Source organism: Sus scrofa, chromosome X, assembly GCF_054392235.1.
Source record: "Sus scrofa isolate SSC_HxYL_T2T_F1_AM1 chromosome X, Sscrofa_HxYL_maternal_Yorkshire_Landrace_v2.0, whole genome shotgun sequence".
Taxonomy (NCBI): domain Eukaryota; kingdom Metazoa; phylum Chordata; class Mammalia; order Artiodactyla; family Suidae; genus Sus; species Sus scrofa.
In genome coordinates this window covers 134,381,105-134,404,556 of record NC_139401.1, presented here as the reverse complement: position 1 = coordinate 134,404,556, position 23,452 = coordinate 134,381,105, and the positions used below count along the sequence as shown (strand labels likewise).

General features: G+C 53.8%; 1 protein-coding gene across 3 annotated transcripts; it reads right to left on the bottom strand.

The window, feature by feature from the left end:
- Window positions 1-6,310: 6,310 nt before the first annotated feature.
- On the bottom strand, window positions 6,311-23,159 carry ZNF275 (zinc finger protein 275). 3 transcript variants are annotated; one of them, XM_085007387.1, is made up of 5 exons: window positions 23,050-23,159; window positions 14,711-21,777; window positions 13,406-13,514; window positions 12,502-12,584; window positions 6,311-12,214 (listed from the first exon to the last, which is right to left on the bottom strand). In XM_085007387.1, the coding sequence occupies exon 5, from the start codon at window positions 12,183-12,185 to the stop codon at window positions 11,058-11,060; it is 1,128 nt and encodes a 375-aa protein (XP_084863513.1). In that variant the 5' UTR covers window positions 12,186-12,214; window positions 12,502-12,584; window positions 13,406-13,514; window positions 14,711-21,777; window positions 23,050-23,159; the 3' UTR covers window positions 6,311-11,057. The 3 variants fall into 3 exon arrangements, with proteins under 3 accessions (XP_084863513.1, XP_020935630.1, XP_084863514.1); XM_021079971.2 differs by lacking the exon at window positions 14,711-21,777; XM_085007388.1 differs by lacking the exons at window positions 14,711-21,777; window positions 23,050-23,159 and adding an exon at window positions 22,705-22,896.
- Window positions 23,160-23,452: the final 293 nt, after the last annotated feature.

Genomic DNA, 23,452 nt, shown 5'->3' with positions numbered 1-23,452 from the left:
TCCTATAAAAGAAAAACTCAATACATTTGACAGCATAGGGATAAAAAATACAACCTCTGCATCACAATAAATGCACTACAAACTAAGTCAGAAATAAATAAATGGCAGTGTGGAAGAGAGCACACACCCCACGTAAAACACATAAAGGGCTAGTGTCAAGCATATAAGAACCACGAGAGAACAGGAAAAAGGACAAAGAATCTGAACGAGCAGTTCTCAGAAGTGTCCATGTGAATGGACTGTAAATATTTGTGCAGATGTTCGACCATAGTAGGAACCGGGAAGATGCCAGCAAGAGCCAGGAGGTGCCGTTTCCCCATCGGCGTTGGCCAGGGTGGAGGGAAGTGGGAACTCTTACAAAACATGCTTGGTACAGACTCCTTTGGAGGGAAGATTGACAGTATCTAGTCTTTGAACGCCTGTACGCTTTGAACCCACCAACAGCCACTTCTGGGTACCTGTGGTGGCTTCACGTCTCGGGGGCCAGAGCGCAGCGGCGTCTTGGCAGGACCTGACCCAGAAGTCAAGGCGAGGCCTTCGAGCCAAACTCCTGGGCACCGTCTCTGGACTAGTGCTCAGCCACCGGCCATCTGTTAGTGGTCTGTGATGAGGCTGGTCCAGAGAGCAGGAAGAGGCGCTCTGAAAGGGCAAAGCAATTCAACGTTGCCATGACGGCTTTATTACACTTTGCAAAAGCCTTGGTCGGCAGTAGATCGGGGGATGGGTATAAATAAACTGGTCTGGAGGAGAGAGAATATGCACGATGTAAGGACTTGGGTTCCCTACTTGGCTCAGACTTACACGAGCGAGGAATAACCGTCAATCATCTCCGAACCGCTGCGTTATTGCTGGTCTCTTTCTTGAAGCTGTCCAGCGCCACCCTACCTGACTCAGCATGTGTCCCGTGGGATGGGGCAATGCTGACCAGGGGGCATTGTTTCTAGAAGCTTGCACCAAGGAGCAGAAGGGGCAACAAACCGTGCTGTGGTCAGAACCTCTCTCCCAGACCTGCGTAGTTAGGTGAAGAGAGCGAGGTGCAGAATAATTGCATAGCGCGAGGCAGTCTCTGGAGCACATGTACCTCTATGCATGGGGGGGTGGGGATTGGGCAGGGCTTGGAGAGTGACTAAAAGGGCCTTTATCCATTTTTTTTTCTTTTTTTCCCTTTTTACGGCTGCACCTGAGGCATATGGAAGTTCCCAGGCTAGGAGTCAAATCTGAGCTGCAACTGCCGGCCTACACTGCAACTGCCGCCCTACACCACAGCTATGGCAACACCGGATCCTTAACCCACTGAACAGGCCAGGGATCAAACCCAAATCCTCATGGACACTATGTCGGGTACTTAACCCACTGAGCCACACAGGAACTCCTGTTTAATATTTTCAAATGAGATTATATCCATGTTTTGCTTGTGTAATTCAAAATACATTAAAATGATATAAAACAAAATGTTCGTGCATTTAAAATAATAATACAACACCAAGTAAAAATCTCATTCAGTGGTAAGGGGTGCCACTACGGCATTCATTGCACTGAGTACAAGAAGCTTAAGAATGGAATTGAGGGGAGTTCCTGTTGTGGTGCAGCAGAAACAAATCCAACTAGGAACCATGAGGTTGCGGGTTCGATCCTGGGCGTCGCTCCGTGGGTTCAGGATCTGGCGTTGCCATGAGCTGTAGTGTAGGTCGCAGACGTGACTCGGATCTGGCATGGCTGTGGTGTAGGCCGGCAGCTACAGCTGGGATTTGACCCCTCACCCGAGAACCTCCAGTTGCCGCAGGTTCGGCCCTAAAAAGACAACAAACACACCAACAAAGAATGGAATTGAGTTTCAGTTGTTTGATTACACTTAGGTCATGAGTGTTTTCGAAAAAATGCTATATGGGGAATTCTCATTTTGCAAGAATAAAGCAGGACCCCCAGAAGGAAAATGTCTGAGGTTGTGTATAATTTTGTCTGTGATCAATCGCCTCTGGTCCTGAAATAACAATGTGAACCTATGAAGAAAAGAATCAAGTTTTAGAGAAAAGCAAAGTTCTCAAAACAGTTTGATCTCAACTAAACAAACTTCGAACCATAATGCTTAAATTCCTGAAACATGTAAAGGAACTCTTGTCACCAGAATGGGTACAGATGGTTCTCAGTAACTAAAGACAAAGGGTTTTTGAGATGTGACCAAACAGATAATCTTAGGTGCAACTTCCTTCTGGAAAACATGCTTCTGAAACTTTTCTTCTGAAATCCAGTGGGCTGCTCGAAAAGGATCAGATGTTCATTCCCTAGGAGTGAGTTGTGGATTTGGCCGTGGCCGTCTGGTGTTGGCCGAGGTGACCTTCTGGAGTCGGCTTGGTGCTGGGAGGCTTCTTGAGGTTCAGGTCGCTAGTCCTGAGCACCTCCCATTCGGCTTCCCAGAGTGCAGGTAGCTCCTGCTCTGGGCGACGGCCACTTCAAAATCAAGGAGCCTGTCACCCACCTGCCATCTCTAACCAGACCGTGGCTGTCCTGGAACACAGAGGCCTGGGACCAGCTTGGTTCTGGGCTGGGTTTCCTGCGCCGTGCGGTGTCTGGGGCTCTGACCCCCACCCTCGGGCCCTCAGTCCCCCCCAGGCTCCCCTGGAGCCCTCCTCCCCTTCCCGAGGGTCCCAGGCCACACCTCACCCTGGCGGGGCCTCCCCATGCCTCCAGGTGCCTGAAGGGGGCCTTCGGGGCCCAGCTGGAGCGAGGGAGGCGCCCCCCGGGTGGGGGCGGGGGCTGCCCTGCCCCCCAGCTCCCAGGGCCCGTCTGGCGCCGGTGTCTGCCCCCGGCCCCTACCTGGACGTGCTGCAGGATCCTCCGAGCGCACCAGTGCCCCAGCTGTGCATAGCGGCCCGCCAGCTCCTCGTCCTCCTCCCCGAGCTGCTCCACCAGGCACAGCAGCATCATGGGCACTGCCATGGACTCCGAGGCCATGGCCCTGGGAGGTCTTCAGGATAGAAAATCAATGGGGCCTATACCACCTCACGCCGGCCAGAATGCCCATCATCAAAAACGTACAGACAATAAGTGCTGGAGAGGGTGTGGAGAAGAAGGAACCCTATGATGCCGTTGGTGGGATTGTACACGGGTGCGACTGCTGTGGAAAACAGGATGGAGAGGCCTCAGAAAACTAAACTTAGAACTCCCATTGGATCCAGCAGTCCCACCCCTGGGCATCTATTTGGAGAAAACCATGACTCAAAAAGACACATGCACTCCGGTGTTCATGGCAGCACTATTTGCAATAGCCAAGACATGGCAACTGCCTAAATGCCCACCGACAGAGGAGTGGATCCAGAAGATGTGGGACGTACGCACAATGGAATACTACTCAGCCATCAAAAGGAAAGAAATAACGGCATCTGCAGCTACATGGATGGACTAGAAATTATCATGCTGAGTGAATTAGTCAAATGGTGAGACACCACCATCCCATGCTTTCACTGACATGTGGAATCTAAAGAAAGGACACCGTGAACTTGTTTGCAGAACAGATACGGACTCACAGGCTTTGACAAACATATGGTTTCCACAGGAGACAGGTTGGGGGGGGTGGGGGGTTGCACTGAGGGTTTGGGATGGAGATGCTGTAACATTGGGTTGTGATGATCCGGGTACAACTACAAATGTAATAAAACAGAGAAAAGTACATACTACATACATACATACATAAACTTGACTGTCCTAGCCACTAAAAAAAATAATAATAATAAAATAAATCACTGGGGCCTGGAGGGAGGGGCATTTATTTGTTTATGTTGTGCTTGTGTGTTTGGCTCTGTAGTTTTTTTTAAAATTTATATAACGATTTTAATTTTTTCCCGTATAGCCGGTTTACAGTGTTCTGTCAATTTTCTACTGTACAGCAGCGTGACCCAGTCACACATACCTGTATACCTTCTTTTTTCTCACATTGCCACACTCCATCGTAAGAGACTAGACATAGTTGTTTTTTAACAAGTGTAACCTCTGTCCGCTAAGGCGCACACATCCTAGGAGCTCAGCTTGGTGAGGGGAGGTCCCACTTGTGGTGACACTGGGGTTGCGGGTCTGGCTCTGGTGCTCTGCCCCTGTGGGAAGGGATTATGTCTTTCTCTTTTGGACCTTGGCACACAGCAGGTGCTTAATAAATGCTTATTGAATGAAGGTCAGAAAAGGGGTGAGGGGTGAGGGAGTACAGAGTTTTTCTGACTTGTCCTGCCAGAAAAAACTGGGGAGCCAGATTTTTAATTATCTATTTTTAAAACTTTTTATTTAAGCCATAATATATGCTCAGCGGGAAAAAGTCCAACGGCTCACCAGTGTGTAAACCAAACTCAGAAATGCATAAACCCCAGAGAAGCCCGCGTCCCCTCACCCCCGTTAAGGGTGGTCTGGGCACCCTTGTTCAAGTGTTTCTTCTTTCTTCTCCCTTTCTGTCATCACCAGTGGCAGCTCAGGAGTCAGTCTTAGAGCTGTGACCTGAACTGCAGCTGAGGCAACACCAGCTCCTTTAACCCGCTGCACCATGGCGGGAACTCCAGCGGTCCGTCTTTTGAATGAGATGCATTTTAGCCCAGTATTCTGAGGGGCTGGTGAGGGTGGGCCTCGATACAGCTCTGGAAGCTTCAGGCTAATGGGCTAGGAGGCAGTTGAGAAGGGCAAACTGAAATGCGGAAGCCCCCCCCCCTTTCTACCTATATGTGCCTGCAGTGGAAAAAACATGTGTCCTCCCCAAATTCGTGCATTGAAATCTTCACCCCTAAGGTGATGGGGTTAAGAGGTGAGGCCTTTGGAGGACTTTGAGGTGATGAGGGTGGAGCCCTCATATAAGGAATTAGTGCCCTTATAAAAGTGCTCTTCCAGAGAGCTCCCCCCCACCTTTCCACCATGAGAGGACACAACTAAATGGCAGCCATCCATGAATCAGGAAGCAGGGCTTCACCGGTGTTCTGCCAGCACCATGATCTTGGACTTCCCATGCTCCAGAACTCTGAGCAATAAATGTCAGTTGTTTATAAGCTACCAGCTCACGGTATTTTTGTTATAGCAGCCCGAATGCACTAAGACAATGCCAGCGGCCCCTCCAAGGTGTGCTGGAGCTGGACAGAAGTGGAGTCGGCGGAGGGCCATGGGCCGGAGCCCGGGCGAGGGCAATCAGGGAGGCCCAGAGGCTGGCCATGAGGTCTGGGGACCGTGAACTCCGAGGTAAGCAAAAGACTTCTGGGGGGGTCTCAGAGGAGGGTGTTGTCGGGAGAAGGTCCAGGGCTCGCGAAGACAGCGGCGCTAGGATAGGGGCAGAGAGGAACATTCTCCACCCCTACAGGAGCCCCAAGGGCTCCAAGAAAATAGCTCCAGCTCTCCCCTGCCCATTGCTAGCTATTCAAGTGGACCTGTGGCCTTGACTTTCACAGCAGAAGCTTACCAGAGCAGAGCTTGCACATGTTTTAAAGAAAAATAAGTGAAATTCTCAGTAGCAGGCACATCATGAAACCAGTAAAGCAAATGAATGGTTCTTCACAAACAAGTGGCTGGCCAGCAGGAGATGGTTCCCCCCCCCACCCCGGGCTGGGGGCGGGGGTGGGGGGCAGCTGCCTAGAAGCTGCATTTAAGGTAGAGGAATAATTGAGGAGGACGGGACCCTGGGGGAAAGATGACAGAGGCCTTGCTTGGGTACCTCCAGGGAGACCAGGTCGGTGGCGGGGTCGCGCTCCTTTCCAAACTGTGGCCCCTCCCGTCGGCGCACTTCCTGGAGCCCATTCATCCTTCTAGGATGGGGTAACCGACTCCATAGCTGCGCTGTTTGCATTTGGGAGGGTCAGGAAGCCAGCGGCCTGTCTCATCACCCACCTCTTCTCGTCACTTGCAGTGGTCATGAGAGAGAGGGCTACAGCCCCTGGCCACCCAGAGAACTGACCCCACGCCCACCCCTACGCAGCGCAGAGAGGCAGACTGATTCTCAAGTCTCAGAAGCTTCTTCTGTTACCCCATTCCTGATTGCTACAGGGGAAGCTCAGGGTCCAGCCAGCCTTCTGCTCCCACCTGGAATTCAGACTCAGAGGGGAGCCCTAGCGGCGGCGGCGGGGCGGGGGGGAGGCACCTGGCTGAAGGACAGGCCCCTTCTGCCAAGGGATGGCTCAAACCGCCAGGAAAAGCAGCCCTCTCTACTCAGGGCACCTCCTGTCCCCTCTAGGCATCCAGCGAGCAGCTGGGGGGTGGGGCCAAGGCAGGGGGAGGAGCTCCAGAGCCTGGCACGACGGGCAAGGGAAGAACTCTTCCACCAAGCGGGACAAAATAAGTCAGGGAGGACCAATGCCATTTAACATATATTTATTGAAATCTACTTGATGCAAGGCACTGTGCTAGGTCTGGTAGGGGCATCGGACACGAGGGGCCACCCCTGTCTTCTAAGAGCTCACAATCTAACGGGTGGGGCGGGGGCGGGGGCGGGGGCGGGCGAAGCTCTAGTGCAAGGCCAATTATAGTAAGTGCCGTAAGACAGATAAGTTAAGGAGACGGGGGAGGAAGGAGAAAAGAGCGCCAACAACCCAAATACAAACTGGGGCAGGACACAGCTGTTCTCAGATATGCAAGTAACTTTGAAGGCCATGTTTAAAGAGACCATGTCACCTTTTGAAAGTAAACAGCCCAACGGGTGCAAGGAGAACCACAGAACGAAAGTACACGAGCCATACAGAGGTTATCAACTCCCCGATCTGACGGATTTGCTGGAAGTGGTGAGAGAACAGGGTAGGCGGTGGTGATTGAACTCATTTCCCGGGGCAACCATGGGGCAGGACAGGAACAATGCCCAGACAGAGAAGCATTGGTCAAACTCATGGAGACCAGAGGGCACAGGTTTTCACTCATCTTAGCGAACCGAATATAGGACCACATCTAAGACAGGTGTTCACGACAGCCGGTGGGGGGGAAGGGGGCCTTGGTCCTGGACGGAGGGCCACGGGGTAGCACGGGAGGAAGGCCAGCCATGTGATTCGTCTCGGGAAGCAGCCAAACGGTAAAATGCAATTGCTCTCGACAGACTGCAAAAAGCAGAGACCCACTCAAGCTGGCTCGGGTCAGGGGACTCTATGGCGGGGACACAGGCAGCCCAGTCAGGGCAGTTGCTTGAAACCCTAGAACGTAACAGGGCGGGCCACCCTGGGACGGCTCTGGGTGCCCAGCAGGAGCCCACAGACCTTCAAGCCGGTGCTGCCCATGGGGGCAACTCCTCTCGATCCCTCGTGGCTCCCCCTTTCTTCCAGCACCAGCCAGAAACTTCTCTCTCAGTTTTCTTCACTGATGGAGAACCCGAAAGGCCCAGCCCCGACGTCTCCAGCTCTGTCGACTAGTTGCTGCCCCCAAGGCAGGTGCTGAGTTCTGACTGAAGGAACGTAGCCTGGAGTGGGGTGGGGGTCACGTGACACACAACGAGGGCAGGGGAAGGGGAGCCCGGGCACGCAGAGCACAACACCAAGAAAGGTGCCCACCAAGACTGGGTGGGGCTCATTTTGAAAATGCAACAGTGGGCAGGTTACAACTAATCCACACAGTTAATCATATTAAGCAGCAAAAGTGGTAAACAATTACTTTCTTTTTGAAAATTTCAGCAAGTATCCCAAACTTTAATAAAAGCAATGGACGGTTCCAGGATATAAGAAAAGGACACATTTCGCATGAGAGCCGGCATTCTGGGTAAGCCACCTGCTCTCCGTTTGCCTTTGTGATTAGAAAGAAAAATGAGATGAGGTAGATCCACGAATGCATAGACGAGCACACGCGACAGGAAGCCTGGTCACATTTTGCATCTGACGTAGCGGTACACCTAGAGTCCCAGGAAAGCCACCCCCCAGGGACCTAGGGCAAAGCCTGGACTCGGCACAACTACAGGACACACGTTAAAGCCACAGACTGCTTGCGTTTGCAGAGCGCACAGACTTCACCCGCAAACACAGGGTGGAAAAGCTGCGTTCGCTCTGGAGGACAGTTGGTTTGAGAGAAAATCATAGAACTGAGAATGGGAAAAAAAAGAAGGTATGACGGATGCCAAGATGCCGCGTCCTGGCCGGAGACACATGGAGCGGTGATGCCCACGATGCTAGGTTCCAAGTTAATACTGCATCTGGATCTTTCCTAAGACCCGGGCAACAAATGGCAGGGTGTTTCCTGCAAAGGTGCCAGACGCCCCCCTCCCCGCGGCCGTCCGCGCTCGCTCCCAAATGACAGTTGTAGCACATACGTCATAACCGCTTGAAAAGAGAGAGGGAAGCAGTGATTTCAGACACAGATTCACAACGACTGCAAGGACTGAGGCCCCCAGAGCAAAAAGAATCGCTATGTAACAAGTGCCGTCAGCTTCTCTCCAGCCCGGGGCTCAGGATGGAGATGTCGCAGAGAGACACTGCCGTGGCCCGGAGGCCATTCCAGAGGACCTTCTAGCTAAGGTCACAGGGTCACTGTGGGACCCTGCTTCCCAGCCTCGGGGGGCCCATCAGAAGGGCCCGCTTCCTCGGCAAGCCCTCGAGCGCCCCCTCTACCCCAGGCCCAGCTGCTGTGAAGTCACGGCACAGCGAGGCTGGCTTCTGCCTGCGGGCTCTCCAGGCCACTGGAGGGGCCAGGTTGCTGGCCGGCCCTTGCTGCCGTTCCTCCCGGGGTGGGGGGTGGGGGGCTGGCGGAAGTGACAGCCCAGCCCCAGGATGACCAACTTCTATTTCTATGCCACACAGGCCATTGTCAGAAGGGCGTTGGTGCCCTCCAAACCCGCCTTTTGGTGCCCCTCCTGGGCACGGCTGCTGCAAGTCACAGCCCGGGCGTGGCGCAGCCTTCAGAGGGGCGCGGTTCTTCTCCGAGCCTTTGCTCTTTTGCCCCTCTAAGGTGTGGCCGCAGGAGGGGATGTCAGAACACACGGGTGAAGTTCCCCCTAGTTGTCGAAAGCGGAAGCCACCAAACCGAGCTCTTTCTAGATCCAGGGTCCCTCGCTAGGAGGAGGAGGAGGCCATCCACGTGACAGCGTCCCTCGAGTGAGTCTCCGTGTGTTTGGGATGTCTCTCGGGTGGATCCACTGCTCAGGCACTGAATCCACGCCAAGCATGGCCAAGGCCTCGGCCTGCTGCCGCCAAGACCAACCAAGTTTGGACCACCCCTTTGATGGAGGTGAGGCCCGGCCCTGTGGCTGACGGCCAGGGCTCTACTGAGGAACAGTCAGAGTGCGCTGGCCAATCGAGATGGAAATTCCTCTCGAGGGCCTGAGTGGCCAGGCTGGATAGTCCAGCACTGCCCACAGATGTGCGGCCTGCGTCTTGGATGAGCGAGCCTGCGTCTCTGGCCCATTTCCATCCAGCCTGCCCGCCTGGCACATCCAGCTTCTGGTGGGGCAGGGCTTTCAACTTTTCATTTGTAATTAAAATTCTAGAAAAAAATGTAATCACCTGTAACTACTGAAGCAATGGAAGCTACGGCGTAGCCGACACCTATGAATGCTGGATACGTGAAAATCAAAAGCTGGCACAACAGAAATGTAATAAACCTGTTACACGAGGCAAAGCAATAAAACTGGAAAGGCCATCATCACAGTCGATGAAGAAAGAACTGCTGTCTAAAGTCAATATATCCAAAGGGAACTCGGTAATTGGTCAAAGGAGATGAACATACGATTCGCATGCAAGACAACGGAAACAGTATTTGAAGTCATCGCGCGAGACAAAGAAGAGGAGACCAGGAGTCAGGAGGCCTGGGTCTGTCCCCAGGAGTCACGGAACAACAGCGACGACAACGACGATGACGGCCGAGGCCCTTCGCCGAGCGCGTGCCTCCGAGCCGGGCGCGGGCGGCACCGCGGTCCTTGCGGGGAGCTTCGGAGGTCGTCCCGTGATCACGTTCATTTCCCGGAGGGGGACATGGAGGCTGGGCGAAATACCAGCTGGGCCCCACCTGAGGAGAGGCTGCGGGTTCCGAAGAGGAGGCGCCACCTCACCCTTGAGTCCTTGAGACGTTCCTACCTTGTTTTGAACCCAGGAGTGCTGCTGGAGGACAAGACCCATGAGGCCGAAACGAACCCCGGTCGGTGGTAGCTCTGGATGTGGATGGGCGTCACCAGATGGCACGGGCTTAAGAGAAAGGGCCACGAGAGCAACCGAACTCCGATTCAGTGCTTTTTCTTAAGCGCAGGCCCTCTCAGTGACAGTGTCGCTTGAGATGCTTTCACGAAGTCGGTGAGAGGTCGTTTCAAAAAAGGAACACCTTCAGTTTAATGAAACAACAACAACAGCAATCATTCTAATGTCACGTGAACATGTACTTATGGCTTGGGAGGCGACTTCTAGCGAGAGCCTTGTCACAGTGCTACATGGCCCACAGCTCGGATGGATGGAAGCCACTGGATGTGCTTTGGAACCGATGACGCCAAAGGGACTCTGAGGCTGGTGAAGGCGGTGAGGTTAGGAATGTGTAAGAGGAGTTAGAGTTAAGTGACCTCATGGAGCGGCGCTAGGGAAAAAGGGAATGATTTTCTGAATTAATATATTATTCTATGTCATATGCAATTTACAATATGTATGTATCACTAAATTAATAAATTAAATCTTTATCAGACATGTGATTGTCCTATTTACAGCCCTAAAAATTTATAAATTCAAGTAGGTCAAAGCAGTCTGGGGCGAGCTTCTCTTCGGGAAGGTTGGCTTCGCTCTCTCAAGGCCATCCCCGAATAGCTGCGGGTCTCGGTGTCCCCCGACGAACCCCACCTCCACCCCCACAGCCAGGCTTCTCTTCTCTCTCTCTCAGGTTCAAGGCCTGTGGATTGCACGACCTGGAAGGTACCTCAGGCCAGCTGAAGCAGCCGGAATCCATCGAAATGCTAGAAGCTACTCTCATAGGCAAAAGGGGAAACACGGACACTTATAAATTGCTGGTGGCAGTAGAGGTTGGCTTCAACCTTTCCGACGACAAATGTGTAAGCGCTACAAAACGGTTCATCTCCTTTGACTCTGCCCCCCTCGCCCAGGGCCCTGGGCGCCTCGGCCGGCGGCCGGCGGCCGGCAGCCGTGGGGCTGCGGCCGGTCTTACTCGTGGTGGCTGGGCTGATGCTTCTGCAGCGCCGACCGCCTCTTGAACACGCGGCCACACTCGCTGCACTCGCAGCGCCTCGCTCCGCTGTGGGTCCTGCGATGGCGACTCAGGCCGGAGCTCCTGCGGAAGGCCTTCCCGCACGTGTCGCACTCGTAGGGCTTCAGTCCGCTGTGGATGCGCCGGTGCTTGATCAGGTCGGAGGGCCCGCGGAAGGCCTTGCCGCAGTCGCCGCAGGCGTAGGGCCGCTCGCCGGTGTGGATGCGCTGGTGCTCCAGGAGGCTGGAGCTCTGCCGGAAGGCCTTGCCGCACTGGCCGCACGCGTAGGGCTTCTCGCCCGTGTGGATGCGCCGGTGCTTGGTGAGCTCCGAGCTCCTCCGGAAGAGCTTGCCGCAGTGCGGGCAGCCGTAGGGCTTGGCCCCGCTGTGGATGCGCTGGTGCTCGGCCAGGCCGTTGACCCCTCGGAAGGACTTGCCGCAGTCGTCGCAGTCGAAGGGCAGGTGGCCGGTGTGCATTCGCTGGTGCTTGAGCAGCTCCTGGCGGTCCAGGAAATCCCGGCTGCACGTCTTGCAGGCGAAGGGCTTTTCCGAGGTGTGCAGCTTCTGGTGTCGGAAGAGGTGGGTGTTCACTTTGAAGGCGCGCCCACACTCCTCGCAGCCAAAGGGCTTCTCCCTGCTGTGCACACGCAGGTGCTGACTGAGGCCCGCGTTCTTCTTGAACCTCTTGCCGCACTCATCGCACTCGAAGGGCTTCGCCTCCCTCTCCATCTGCTCCCCCTTCGCCGCCGCTTCATCCAGGGCGCGGCTGGGGCCGGGCCGGGGCTCGGGGGCCGCGTGGCTCTTGCGGTGCTCGTTGAACTCCGACGCCCCCCGGAAGACCTCCCCGCAGTCGCCGCACTCCCAGCCCTTCTCCTCGCTGTGAATTCTCTGGTGCTGCACCAGCAGGACTTTGAGCCGAAAGGCATCCCCACACTCTTTACAGGCAAAGTGATGCTCCACAGGCGGGTTCTGCGGGCTCCCTCCCCGCCCCTCCGAGTCCCCGCTCTGTTTGACCTCGGCGCTGGGCTCGCCCGCCCTCGGGGAGCTGGTGGACGCCGTATCCTGCGACTGGGCGTCTTCACCCATCGTCCGCGGTGGGGTCACCCAGATGCTTTCTGAAATGAAAACGGCAGGACACTGCAGGCTGCAGACGAGGGAGGAAGGAGGTGACTCCTTCTTCAAGAGCCATTCCCCTCCCGAGACAGCCTCGAGCACCGGGCCTGGAGGCCACCGCTGCAGAATGGCTGCTCCCCCAGCGCACGGAAGCCCGGCCCATGGATGGAAGGGGCAGAGGGGCCTGAGGGCATCAGGGCGACGGAGAGCAGCCACGCCCCCTCCGCCAAGGCTCCGCTGCCCCCGCCCCCACGTCCTCACATGTCCTCAGGCTGCTGCTTTTACTCACCAGGCTGCCCAGCTCGATCCACCGCCCGGGATGGGCCTGATGAGGACGGGGAGAGACAGAGGCCGGATTCCAAACAGGAACTCCTACGAGTGGAGAAGGAAGCAGAGGCGGCATCGGAATGGGGCAGGAATGGGACAGGGCCCCGAAGGGGAAACCCTTTGGGTCCTCACAGTCTGCGGGGGGCGGGGCCCTTGGTCGAGGGATCCATGCATGTCCAGTGCCTTTCCCAAGGGTCGGCTCCTTCCAGGGACTGGAAGAAGTAGGCTCTGAGCCCCCGGGGGGAGTACCAGGTGGTCTGGCTCAGGAGCGGGTCCTCCCTTTCCCCCGCCCAGACTGCCCACTGAACTGGACATTCTTCCACAACGGTCAGAGCGGGCCCCGAGCAGTCTCTCCTCCTAAGAAGCCCCCCCACCTCACACGTGCAGCCCCTGACCGTGCAAAGGAGCTTTGCTGTGTCACCCGCCCTCAGGGGCCAACTACCTCAGGTTGCCATGCACGGAAGGAAGCCCCCTCGGTCTTCTATTGACCAGTTTGTTCTAATCTCTTTCCCAACAGGAGACTGAGGGGGCTTCCTTCTGTGCCACTAGGAGTTGAGAGTTGGAGTTCCCTTTGGCTTAGTGAGTTAAGGGTCTGGCGTTGTCACTGCTGTGGCTCTGCCGATGGCAGTAGTGCGGGTTCCATCTCTGCCCGAGGCCTTCCGCATGCTGCGAGGGGACCAAAAGAAAAAGAACAGGAGTAGGGAGGGAGACTGGCAACTCTGAGATGCCGGGTGCAGCAAATACAAACACCCTTTGCTTTTCCCCATAGCCGGTTCGCGGGGAGCCTGAGCCCATCATCCACTCCCAGCTTTCTAAGGCCGTCAAGCTGGTGGCCAAGCTGGTGGAAGGGCGAGGGGCATCCTTACCCGCAGAGGTCACATTCCTTCAAGGCGCCGCTGTCCTCTGCTCAGGGTCCAGCCTCAACCACTCCCTCTTGGTGAAGTACTGTGCCACGCTGGCAAATGTCACCGAATCCTGAAAGAATTCCCAGGGATAAACTGTCCTTCCATGCGTTCTAGAATGAGGCGATTGCGGTGCCAATAACCCCAGGGAAGGAGGTGAGAGCCTGGAATGGCTGTGCATTGCTAACACAGAAACATAACCGCGAGCCTCGAGAAGCCCTGGAGAGAGAACCTGACATGTGCCAGGAGACCTGAGCCATGGCCCTGGCTCCCACTGTCTTCCCAAGGGACCTCAGTTCAATCACTTTCTCAGACTGAAGCTCAGCTTCCCCATTAGTGCGATGGGAATGACAGGCCCCGCAGGCCCGCATTCCTCCGCGGCACTCTGGGGAGGAATGCGGGGAGAGGGAGGGAAGACAGCGGCTGGGATCCAGGCCCTGCTGTGTGTCGTGCTGGGGCAGGAGGTGGAGGCTGAGGCCGGACTCGGTGAGCAGTGGCAGATCCCCATGCCAGGCTGCAGAAAGCACAGCTCACCCGGGCCGCCAGCACCTCAAGAGAGCCTGTCAGGACTCGGTTTCCCAGGAATCCATCTTGGGGGAGGGCAACACCTGGGGGGCAGGCGGAGCTAAAGAAAGTGAAAAGAGCTGTGAGTGACAGCAGCCCTGCTTTGGGTCCCGTGGGATGGGACTGGCGACTTCCTTTTCCCTTGGTTTAAATCTTGTAGAGTCTGCTCTTGCAGAGAGGCCGAGGGACAAGCCAGAGGCTGGATATGCCTAAGAAAACGGATCCCAAACACTGGGGAAAGTGCGCTGGCAAAGGATCAATACAGGCCGGCCAGAGGGCACCCAGACAAGACAAACGAGTGTAGCCCAGGCACAGACAGGTGGAGACAGACACAGACCAAGCGCCAAGGGCAGGGAGACTGGCTCTCAGGGACAGGTCGGCCACAGGCCTCCGAGCAGCAGGCCTCGAAGAGGTCAGTGCTCACACTGCCAGGAAGGAAGGGTCCTCACAAGAACATCAGGAGAACCAACTAGGAAGTTAGAGATCCTTTTCACATTTGTAGGGGCAACAAAAAGGCAGACTGGGCCTCCAGAGGGAAGACAGGTACCGAAGAGCAGGAGCCAGGGCTTCCTGACCAGCGCCGAGACCCTCTAAAGGCCACACCCCGCCCCCCTGAACAGAACAGCTGGAAAAAGAAGACTGCAAAAAGGAATCTTCAAAGACTAAGTTGCTAAATAAAAGATCTGAAGCCCGTATGCAAGTTACCTTTTCTTTCAGAGCCCGTCACAGGTGTGCATGCATCACAGGCCCCCCACTTCAGTCAGGTCACAGACAGGAACACAGTTACTGGTCCGATGTCAGGTCGGTTTGGTTCACAGTTAAACCAAAGGAAGCTTTTCTTTTCTTTCTCTCTCTCTCTCTCTCTTTTTTTTTTTTTTGTCTTTTTAGGGCCGCACCCACGGCATATGGAGGTTCCCAGGCTAGGGGTCCAATCGGAGCTGTAGCTGTGGGCCTACGCCACAGCCACACCACCACCAGATCCGAGCCGCGTCTGCAACTCACATCACAGCTCACAGCAATGATGGATCCTTAACCCACTGTGCGAGGCCAGGGATCGAACCCACAACCTCATGGTTCCTAGTTGGATTCGTTTCCACTGTGCCACGACGGGAACTCTCCAAGGAAGCATTTTTACACTGCCTTAAGGAGTATACACCCCCGATACTCCAGAAAGATTTTTACATAAAATTAGCTGTTACATTAAAAAGGATGGACAGAAACTTCCACTTCTGGCCACGATGGAGTAACAAGGAGGGGATTTAATGTCCTGCCATAAGTAGAAAACGGAACCAACATAGATGCTAAACAACAGCTCTTAGGCGTTGGACAGCGGGCAGCACAGGACTAGGATTCCTGAAAGAGTGTAGGGAAGGGGGACCCAAGCAAAGCCTGGTGACTTCATCATCAACACAGCCCAGCATTCAGGGAAGCTGAGGCAGTTGGAAGTTGCAGAGCAGAGTTCCAGAAAGGCGGGAGCTATGCAGAAAAAAGAGCTCTAAAAAAACCTGCATGAGACACCCCTTGAGTCTTTCTTACCAAGCTATGCATGCATAGAGTGACGCTCTGAAAAACTCGGGAAAGAATGATCCAGAAGCTGCAAGCTGAACAGTTCCTAGGACACACAAAGGTAGGCAGATGTTCAGGGTCCAAGCAACCAGAGCAGAGAGTCCTCAGTGACCACCTGGGGTATTAAGTACAGAATCAGAGGGGCCATATGCTTTAGAGGTAGGGCCCATCTATCCCTGGAGCCACAGCTACCCTGGAGCTGCTCTACAAACGCTTAAAAGGTGGTCTTGAAGAGATGAAACTGTTCCACCAATAACTACCTTCCAAAACAATGTCCAACACTTTTCACAGTGAAACAACAAAATCCAGACACTCAACAACATAATCTCTACAATGAGTAACATCCAAAAACCAAAAACAAACAAACAAACAAACAAAAAAACAAAAAACGATGCCAATGCCCAGAAGCAGGAAAATCCGACTCATGGAAAGGAAAATAATGTCAATAGCAACACTGGGCAATGATCACTGATAGACCTCACAGATGAGGGTAACAGCTCACTTAACTATGTATAAGAATTGAAAGAAAAATACAAACATAATTAAAGAAATGGATGACATAAACAAGAGCCAAATGGGACTTTTGGCTCTTTGAGATGAAAACCACAATATTTAAAATGAAAACTTTGCTGGATGTGATTAACAGTCGATTAGACAGAGCCCTCCCCAAACCCCTGTAAAAGATTAGAAAACTTGAGGGCATAGCCATAGAAACTATCCCAAAGGAAGCCCAGAAATAAAAAAAAAAAAAATTTAAAAACAGAGTTTCGGTGATTTGGGCAATAACAGAAAGTGGTCTCACATACATGTAACTGGGATCTGAGATGAGGAAAAGTACAATTGAGGAAATAACAACTAAAATGTATTATTTTCCAAATTTGATGAAACCTAGATCCAAGAAGCCCGATCAACCCCCAGCAAGACTAACAAACAAAAAGCAACCCCCTGAACCCGCATATGTACGGTAAGACACATTATAATCAAACTGATGAAAACGAGTGATAAAGACGAAATCGTAAAGCAGCGGGAAGGAAAAAAGATGTTAACATACAGAGAAGCAAAGATAAGAATAACTGCCGACTTTCTTATCAGTAAATGTGCAAGGCAGAAAACAACTGAATGACCTTTTTAAAGCGCCAAAGGGGGAAAAAAAACCTATCAACCGAGAATTCTATATTCAGGGAAAGTATCCTTCAAAAATGACGGCAAAATAAAACCTTTTTTTGAGACAAAGCAAAGCTGAGAGAGTCTCTCAACAGCAGACCTGTACTATAAGACACATTAAAGAAAGTTCTTTAGGTGAAGGAAAATGACATCAGACGGAAACTTGGATCACGGAGGTATTAACACCAGGAACGTAAATGTGTGAAGAAATATAAATTACTTTAAGAGATAATCGAACATTTCAAGCAAGTATAAGAAGGTAGTGTGGGGTTTATAACATACGTAGAAATAAAATGTAGGAAGCCCTCCAAGATGCTGATGAAGGCCAGTCGTGGAAATAAAATACAATTCTAAAAAATAATTCCAAAGAAGAAAGGTGAAAAACAAAGGGAAAAGAATAGATGGGACAAAGACGGAACTTCTCTGCAGAACAGATGCGGACTCACAGACACTGAAAAACTTATGGTCTCCGGAGGAGAGTTTGGGGGGTGGGGGGGATGTGCTTGGGCTGTGGGATGGAAATCCTGTGAAATCAGATTGTGATGATCATTATACAACTACAGATGCGATAACTTCATTTGAGTGAAAAAAAAAAAAAAAGAATAGATGGGACAAACGGAAACAACCACCAAGAAGCAAACTTAACTCTAACCATACAGATAATGAAGTTAAATATAAATGGACTAAATACACACCAATTAAAATACAGAGATTATCAGATTGTATTAAAAAAAGAGAGACTCACCTATATGTTGTCTACAAGAAACTTTGAATATAAAGACTTTAAATGTAAAGACAGAGATAGGATGGAAAACAATATACTATAAGCAACAGGAAGGGTTTCCTTCTTGAAGAACCCTAGAACTCAGAGCATGAAGAAAACTGGAGAAATTAAGCATAAAATCAAGAGGTGGTAGGAGGAAAAAAAACCCCACAAAAAATAAAAAATAAGTAAATGAAAAAAAAAATCAACAGGTGGCCAATGCAGGATGACACAGAGCAGATCACAAAAATCTGAACCCTTCAAAGAAGACTGTAGACAGGCAGTAGCTGTTTATTAAAACATCACAGCAACCAAGCTACATTTCTTGGTAACCAAAAAGGAACAAGAAAGATTTTAACATTTTAAAAGATATGGGGAGACTTTGGAGAAGAAAAAAGCTCAGCGTGTGCGAGGACAGGGCAGAGGCCAAGGGCACAACTGAGACTGGCCCTCGAAGCTGGTCATCATTCTCAGGTGCCCGCACAGGAAAGGCAGGCACAGCAGAGTGGGGCTGGCAGGAGCATCTGGGCAGCTCCAGAAAGCTTGGAGACAGGCCCATGGCTGGGTGACTTCCTGGGCTCATCCTCCCAAGCTCTCAGTACCATGACAGGTGTAAGCCGAAGGCCTGCTTTGGCCCCAACATCCATGGAAAACCCATCTCCCGTCTTTAACCGGCTGCCCAGCACAGGTGCTCCCCAGCGTGTGAGGGGAGCCCCAGGTGCCCAGCAGCCGAGCCCTCTGCATCCTACTGTCACCTGGGCAGGACACCCTCTGAGCAGTTGGTTTGACTCTGGTTTTTCTCAAACAAGAAGAACTGGTCAGAGATGACTTAGACGACTCATTCTGCAAAATGCACTTCAACTGACACTGGGGTTTTGTTGCCACATGGAAGGGAGAGCGGCACATCTCACCTTCACCTTCGGAGGAAGAGGGTCAATAACGAGCCTCGTCTCGCTGCCTTCGGGCCAGAGACCTAAGGCCCTGACCCCTTACGAGGCCTGGCTGAGCCGGACACTCGGCCTTCATTCTGTCCTAAACCCACCAAGGCGACACACCTCAGGGCCTCTGGAACCTGTTGCAGGTGGCTCCTTCGAAGAAGAATTCGAGCCTCGCTCGAGTGACACCTCCTCAAAGTGTGTTCACTCTGCAGCTCCACGAGGGTTTACCTGTAACACTTTTCACCACCTAAAACGGCTTGGTTTTATCTGACTCTCCCTGCGAGAAATGTCACGTCTCTCTTTCATGGTCTCCCCTGAGCCCCCAGCCTCTGCAGCAGCTCCCAGCCCCCAGCGGGCATGTGCGAAACTGCGCGGGCTAGGCTGTGTTAAACGCAGCAGACCTCCGTTTACGAAGCCCCTGCTGTGCGTCTGGCACCGTGTTTCTCCCACCTCCATCGCTCGCAGAAGGAAGTCATGGATCTGAGAGGTTAAGCAATTTGCCTAAGGTCTAGCTCCCAACATTGGCGACGTTTTGAACCGCATCCGTCCGATAAAGGAGAAGTGGTCTGCAGCCAGGTGCCGTCTAACACCAGGTAGCCACTGAGCATCCTCAAAGCCTTGTGGTATACACGGGTGTAGGGGACTGGCTTTAAATCCGCCCAAGACTATGCCGGCTTAGACCTGCACGGCGCCACAGGCACACCCCTCATTTCATTGAGCAGTTCCTCGAGAAGCGTCCCATTTAATCGAGCAGATCCTACCGAAGTGTCTTCACTTAACTGGCATGATTAACTGTTGAAGTCCGGGAGCCACAACCTCCAAGCGAATTGTTAATTACCCTTTCCTGTGTAGCAACAGGAGTGGCCCTTCCTGTACCAGCCTTGCCTGGGGGACTTTGGATCACCACCCACAGTGTCAGGGCCCCCGGGACACACAAAAGGAAGCTAAACGGCATGATTCACCTGGTATAAAAGCTTTAGGACACGCAAAGGAAGAGCATTGAAAAAGATACCCGTATGAATCCCACTGCGGTTAAAAATAAAATCCTGATCAACCCCAAAGACAATCTGATGACTCAGAAGCCATGTTGTCCAACTGCTCTCCTTGAAAACGGTGGAACGCATCTGGAAGAGAAGCTGGACTCCGGGACCCAAACAGGTGTCCATTGCCTTCCCAACGTGGACCTTGGGAGATCAAGGTCAAAGCAATTCCAGGCAAAATATGAAAGCGCTTCACGTTCGAGGTCAGCATCACCCTCTCTGTCTCCACGGAAAAGCACGCCCCAATCTCCTAAGCGCATTCCTTTACCCAGCCGGGAAATGGAAGTTGGGAGAAAGACTATGGGAAAACAAATCTTTGCCTCTTCATAGAAACAACATGCTCTTCCTTCTTCAAGTGGGACCTGAAGCGCAGTCGGACGACCACACGCTCCCAGAGAGCGAAGGCCCTGCCAAGGTTGCTGTAAGCCACTGCCCGAAAATCTGAAAAATTGTGCTTCCTAAAACATGAGAGTTCATGTGAGTGAACAAACGTTCCTGATCTGTGCGTTACAGGGCAGCAGAACTTTTAACCAACTTATTTAAATGCAGCTTTCCGTATGCAATCAGAAACACTGGGAACCAAAATAATCATTCCACTTTGCTCTGAAAGAACAGAAATTAGGAGGTGAATTCCATGGAGACAAAAGCCAACCCATGTCACAAAAAGCAGTGAATACCTAGGTGTCTTCTGATCACCTCTGAGCCTAACAGATCGGCATTCGACTGACTCCATGGTACAGGTAGCCAAGCAACCTTCTCAGCAGGGGCCACCCTGCCCTAGGCAGGGAGGGCAGGGGAGAGGAAGCGAGGCCACCCAAACCAGATCTGGCAGCTCCCAGCAACTTCAAAGGGGTGCCAGAATCACCTGGACTCCCTGGAGCATCTAAACGAGGACCTGAGGCAGAATGTTCTCAGTCCCCAGAGCACGAGGAGGCTCAGGGTGTTCGCTTCAGTTCTGGGCCAGAGCAAAATGCCTCGAGGGTGTCTTTACAGGTCACACAAGGGACCACATTCTCCACCGTCTAATTCAGATGGGTGCCTTCAGCTCCCTCTCCCATCCCGAACCTAACCTTAACCCATCCTATTAATCAGCTGGATTCCCAATCCTCCTTACTGGCTAGCTGTTCTATCTTGGGTTGTGTTGCTTAGATGGAGAGAACCGTCTCTGGGCAAAGATGGTCCAACAACACCGGCATATAAGAAAACATAAGTGCTTCCAGAACCAAAACGATCCTTCTCACCATCTCGCAGTCCCTCTCCTGGGGTCTTCTAAGGGTACGGCCAGGTTTAAGGCCAGCCCGTGGGGGTCTGTAAACGCCCAGACTTACCCAAGAGGCAAGTATCTCAGAGTAATTCTGAGCAATTAGGCAGGGACCATCCCACCTGATGGACTGAAATAATTTGAGGGGACAGCAGATTTGGGTGCACCCTCTGGGAACGCGGGACATGAGCGCCCCACGAAAGGACAGGCTGCGAGACGGAACACGGAGCGCCGAGATCCCCATCCGCCTGGGTCAGGCAAGGCTTGGCGGATGCTGAGCCGAGCCCTTGGGCTGGAGCGGGCTTAGCCCTCACTGGCTCTCAACCTGTCCTGCCAGGATGTGGCTGGGAAGGCCCATCTGAGTCCACCCTGTACAGTGCAAATGCACGGCTCCTGGAAGTGAATCCTAAAGGGCCAAAAGAGAGGGTGTTTCACCAGGAAAGTCTGTTTTTCTTGGGATGTTTGCGTCTGTGTGTGTCTTTTTCTGTGTGTGTGGGTGGGAGGCATCTGTCTTGTCTTCCCCGTTTTCCTCTCTCCCTCTGCCTGGGCACCTGTCCCTCTCTGTTTAGCTTTGCGTTTTCCTTCCTTTCTATAAAAAGCCAGAAGGTACACCGGAAAGGGATTTCGTAGTGTTTGTTGTACTTCATGGAGGGAAGGGTTCTGTTTCCATTTCCCCAAGAAGACACGTGCTATCTTACTGAAAATCAAAATAAATTGTAAGTATAGCTTCGTTTACGTTACACTGCTCCGGCTACGAAAGATCCTAAACGGGGTGGTGGGTGCTGTGCGAATCCCAAGGAGTCCAGGGCTGGATCGGCGGGTTAGAACCCGGCTTGGGGTCTTCAAAGAACTCAAGGGGCGGAGTAGCAGGTGCGGGTGGGGCCAGGAAATCTGCATTGCAACCAGCATTCAGGGGATGAGGGTGCCATCGGCTGCGCCTTGTTAGCCCTGGGCCGGTCTAGGTTCTGGAGGCTTCCTCACCTCCAGCACTCAGGAGCCAGCCTCCTGAATGGGATCCTACGCTCTGCGTTGTCCGATTTCTGGAAAGAGAATTCATACTTTCTAGCGATTTTCTAAGGGGTCTCGCACCCAAAGAAGGCTGAAAATCACTGTTCAATAGGATTCTAAATATAGATGCTGAGACATTTTGGGGGGATGGATGGGACTGTGCCAGGCACCGTGCAAGCTGCTTCCACTTAAAGGCCCAGAGGGGGGAGGGAGGGTGGGGGATGGGGTGAAGCAGCATTAACCCAGAGGGGGTGCTGCTGTTCGAGCAATCCCATCTGAAATCCTTTGGTAAAAGAAAAATGTCGGGTCTGAGGTTGAAGAGGAAATATTTCACTGACCAAGGAGACTGGAGGGGGCCGGTGGCCCTGGGGCTGGGCCTACGCTCGCTGGAGGGTGTCAGTTGGAACAGGGTGGGGCCTCCGGGAAGAGGGCCAGGATTTGGGGGGGGGGGTGTTTGAAGGGGACCATGGGCTTTGGGCGACAGGCGAGTGTGTGTGTGGGGAGGATGGAAAAAAGACATGTAATTAATCATCCAAATATAGAGCAGAGGAGGCAGCAAAGGAGTTGGGGGGGGAGCACTGGAGCGGGATATGGTGGCCCCAGAAGGGCAACAGAAAAAGCCCTGTTCAGACCAAGGGCCCTGAGCGCGTCTTCCCCGGCACGGGCTGCTCCTCCCCCTCCTTCTCAGCACTTGGGCTCTAGGCTACCCACCCCCATCCTCCCCGCCAAGCTGAGGCTCGACCCCCACCCCAAAGGAAAGGAACCGTCTCCTTGACACCCACCGCGCATCTCAGACGGCTGCGCGGCCCCTCCCCCAGACCGAGGAAAAGCCATGTAACACCCCCCTCAACGCTCCTTCCCTCTCCGTCTCCATTGCGCTTGGGGGGGGGGGAATCGGTGGCGGGGGCGGGGGGGGGGGCTCCTTCCCGTACTGACCGGTTCCCATCCCCAAGCCTTACCCCCAAAGCAGCGTAGGCCTCGGCACGTCCAGCAATTCCCGCCCCTGGCCGTCGCCCCCAGCCCGCCGCTGGAAGGCCTTCGGCCTCCTCGTACCCGCCATCCCCGACCCGACCCCCGCTCCAGCTGGTCCCCCGGGCCGAGCTGCTTCCCGCGGGAACAACACTTCCCCCAAGACTTGGCAGGCCCTCGTCCCCCTCACCGCACACTCCCTGGAACACTCACCCCAGCCCTGCACACACTCCTGCCCCCCCCCCCCAATCCATCCTCCGCGGCCCAAACCATCACCCCGGCCCCGCACACCCTCCCGGACCCCGCGCACATCCTCTCGTGGCCCGCACGCTCACCCCGGCCCGGCGGCGGCCGCCGACGCCCGGCCCTCGGCGGAGCAGCGCTGGCGCGGCCCAGGCCCGGCGTGGCAGGAAGCGCCACCCAGCCGCCAGCGCCCGGCTGAGCCCAGCAGCCCCGCGGCGCCGCCGTGGGTAGTGGGAGAGCGAGGCCCCGCCCCGGCTCCGGGCCCGCCCGGCCCACCAGTCCCGATTGGCCCCAAGAGGGGGCGGGGCGGGAAGGGGACGTGGCTGAGCCCCGGGGGACTGGGGGGCCAGGGTCAGGCCAGATCCCAGGGGTGTCGCGCGCGCGGGCCAGATGCTCGGAGAGAGGCGGGATCGGCTGAAATGGATGTACTACTGAATGAATGAACGAGCGAACGAACCGACTAGCACACGAAGGAGGGGGCGAAGGCGGGGAAGG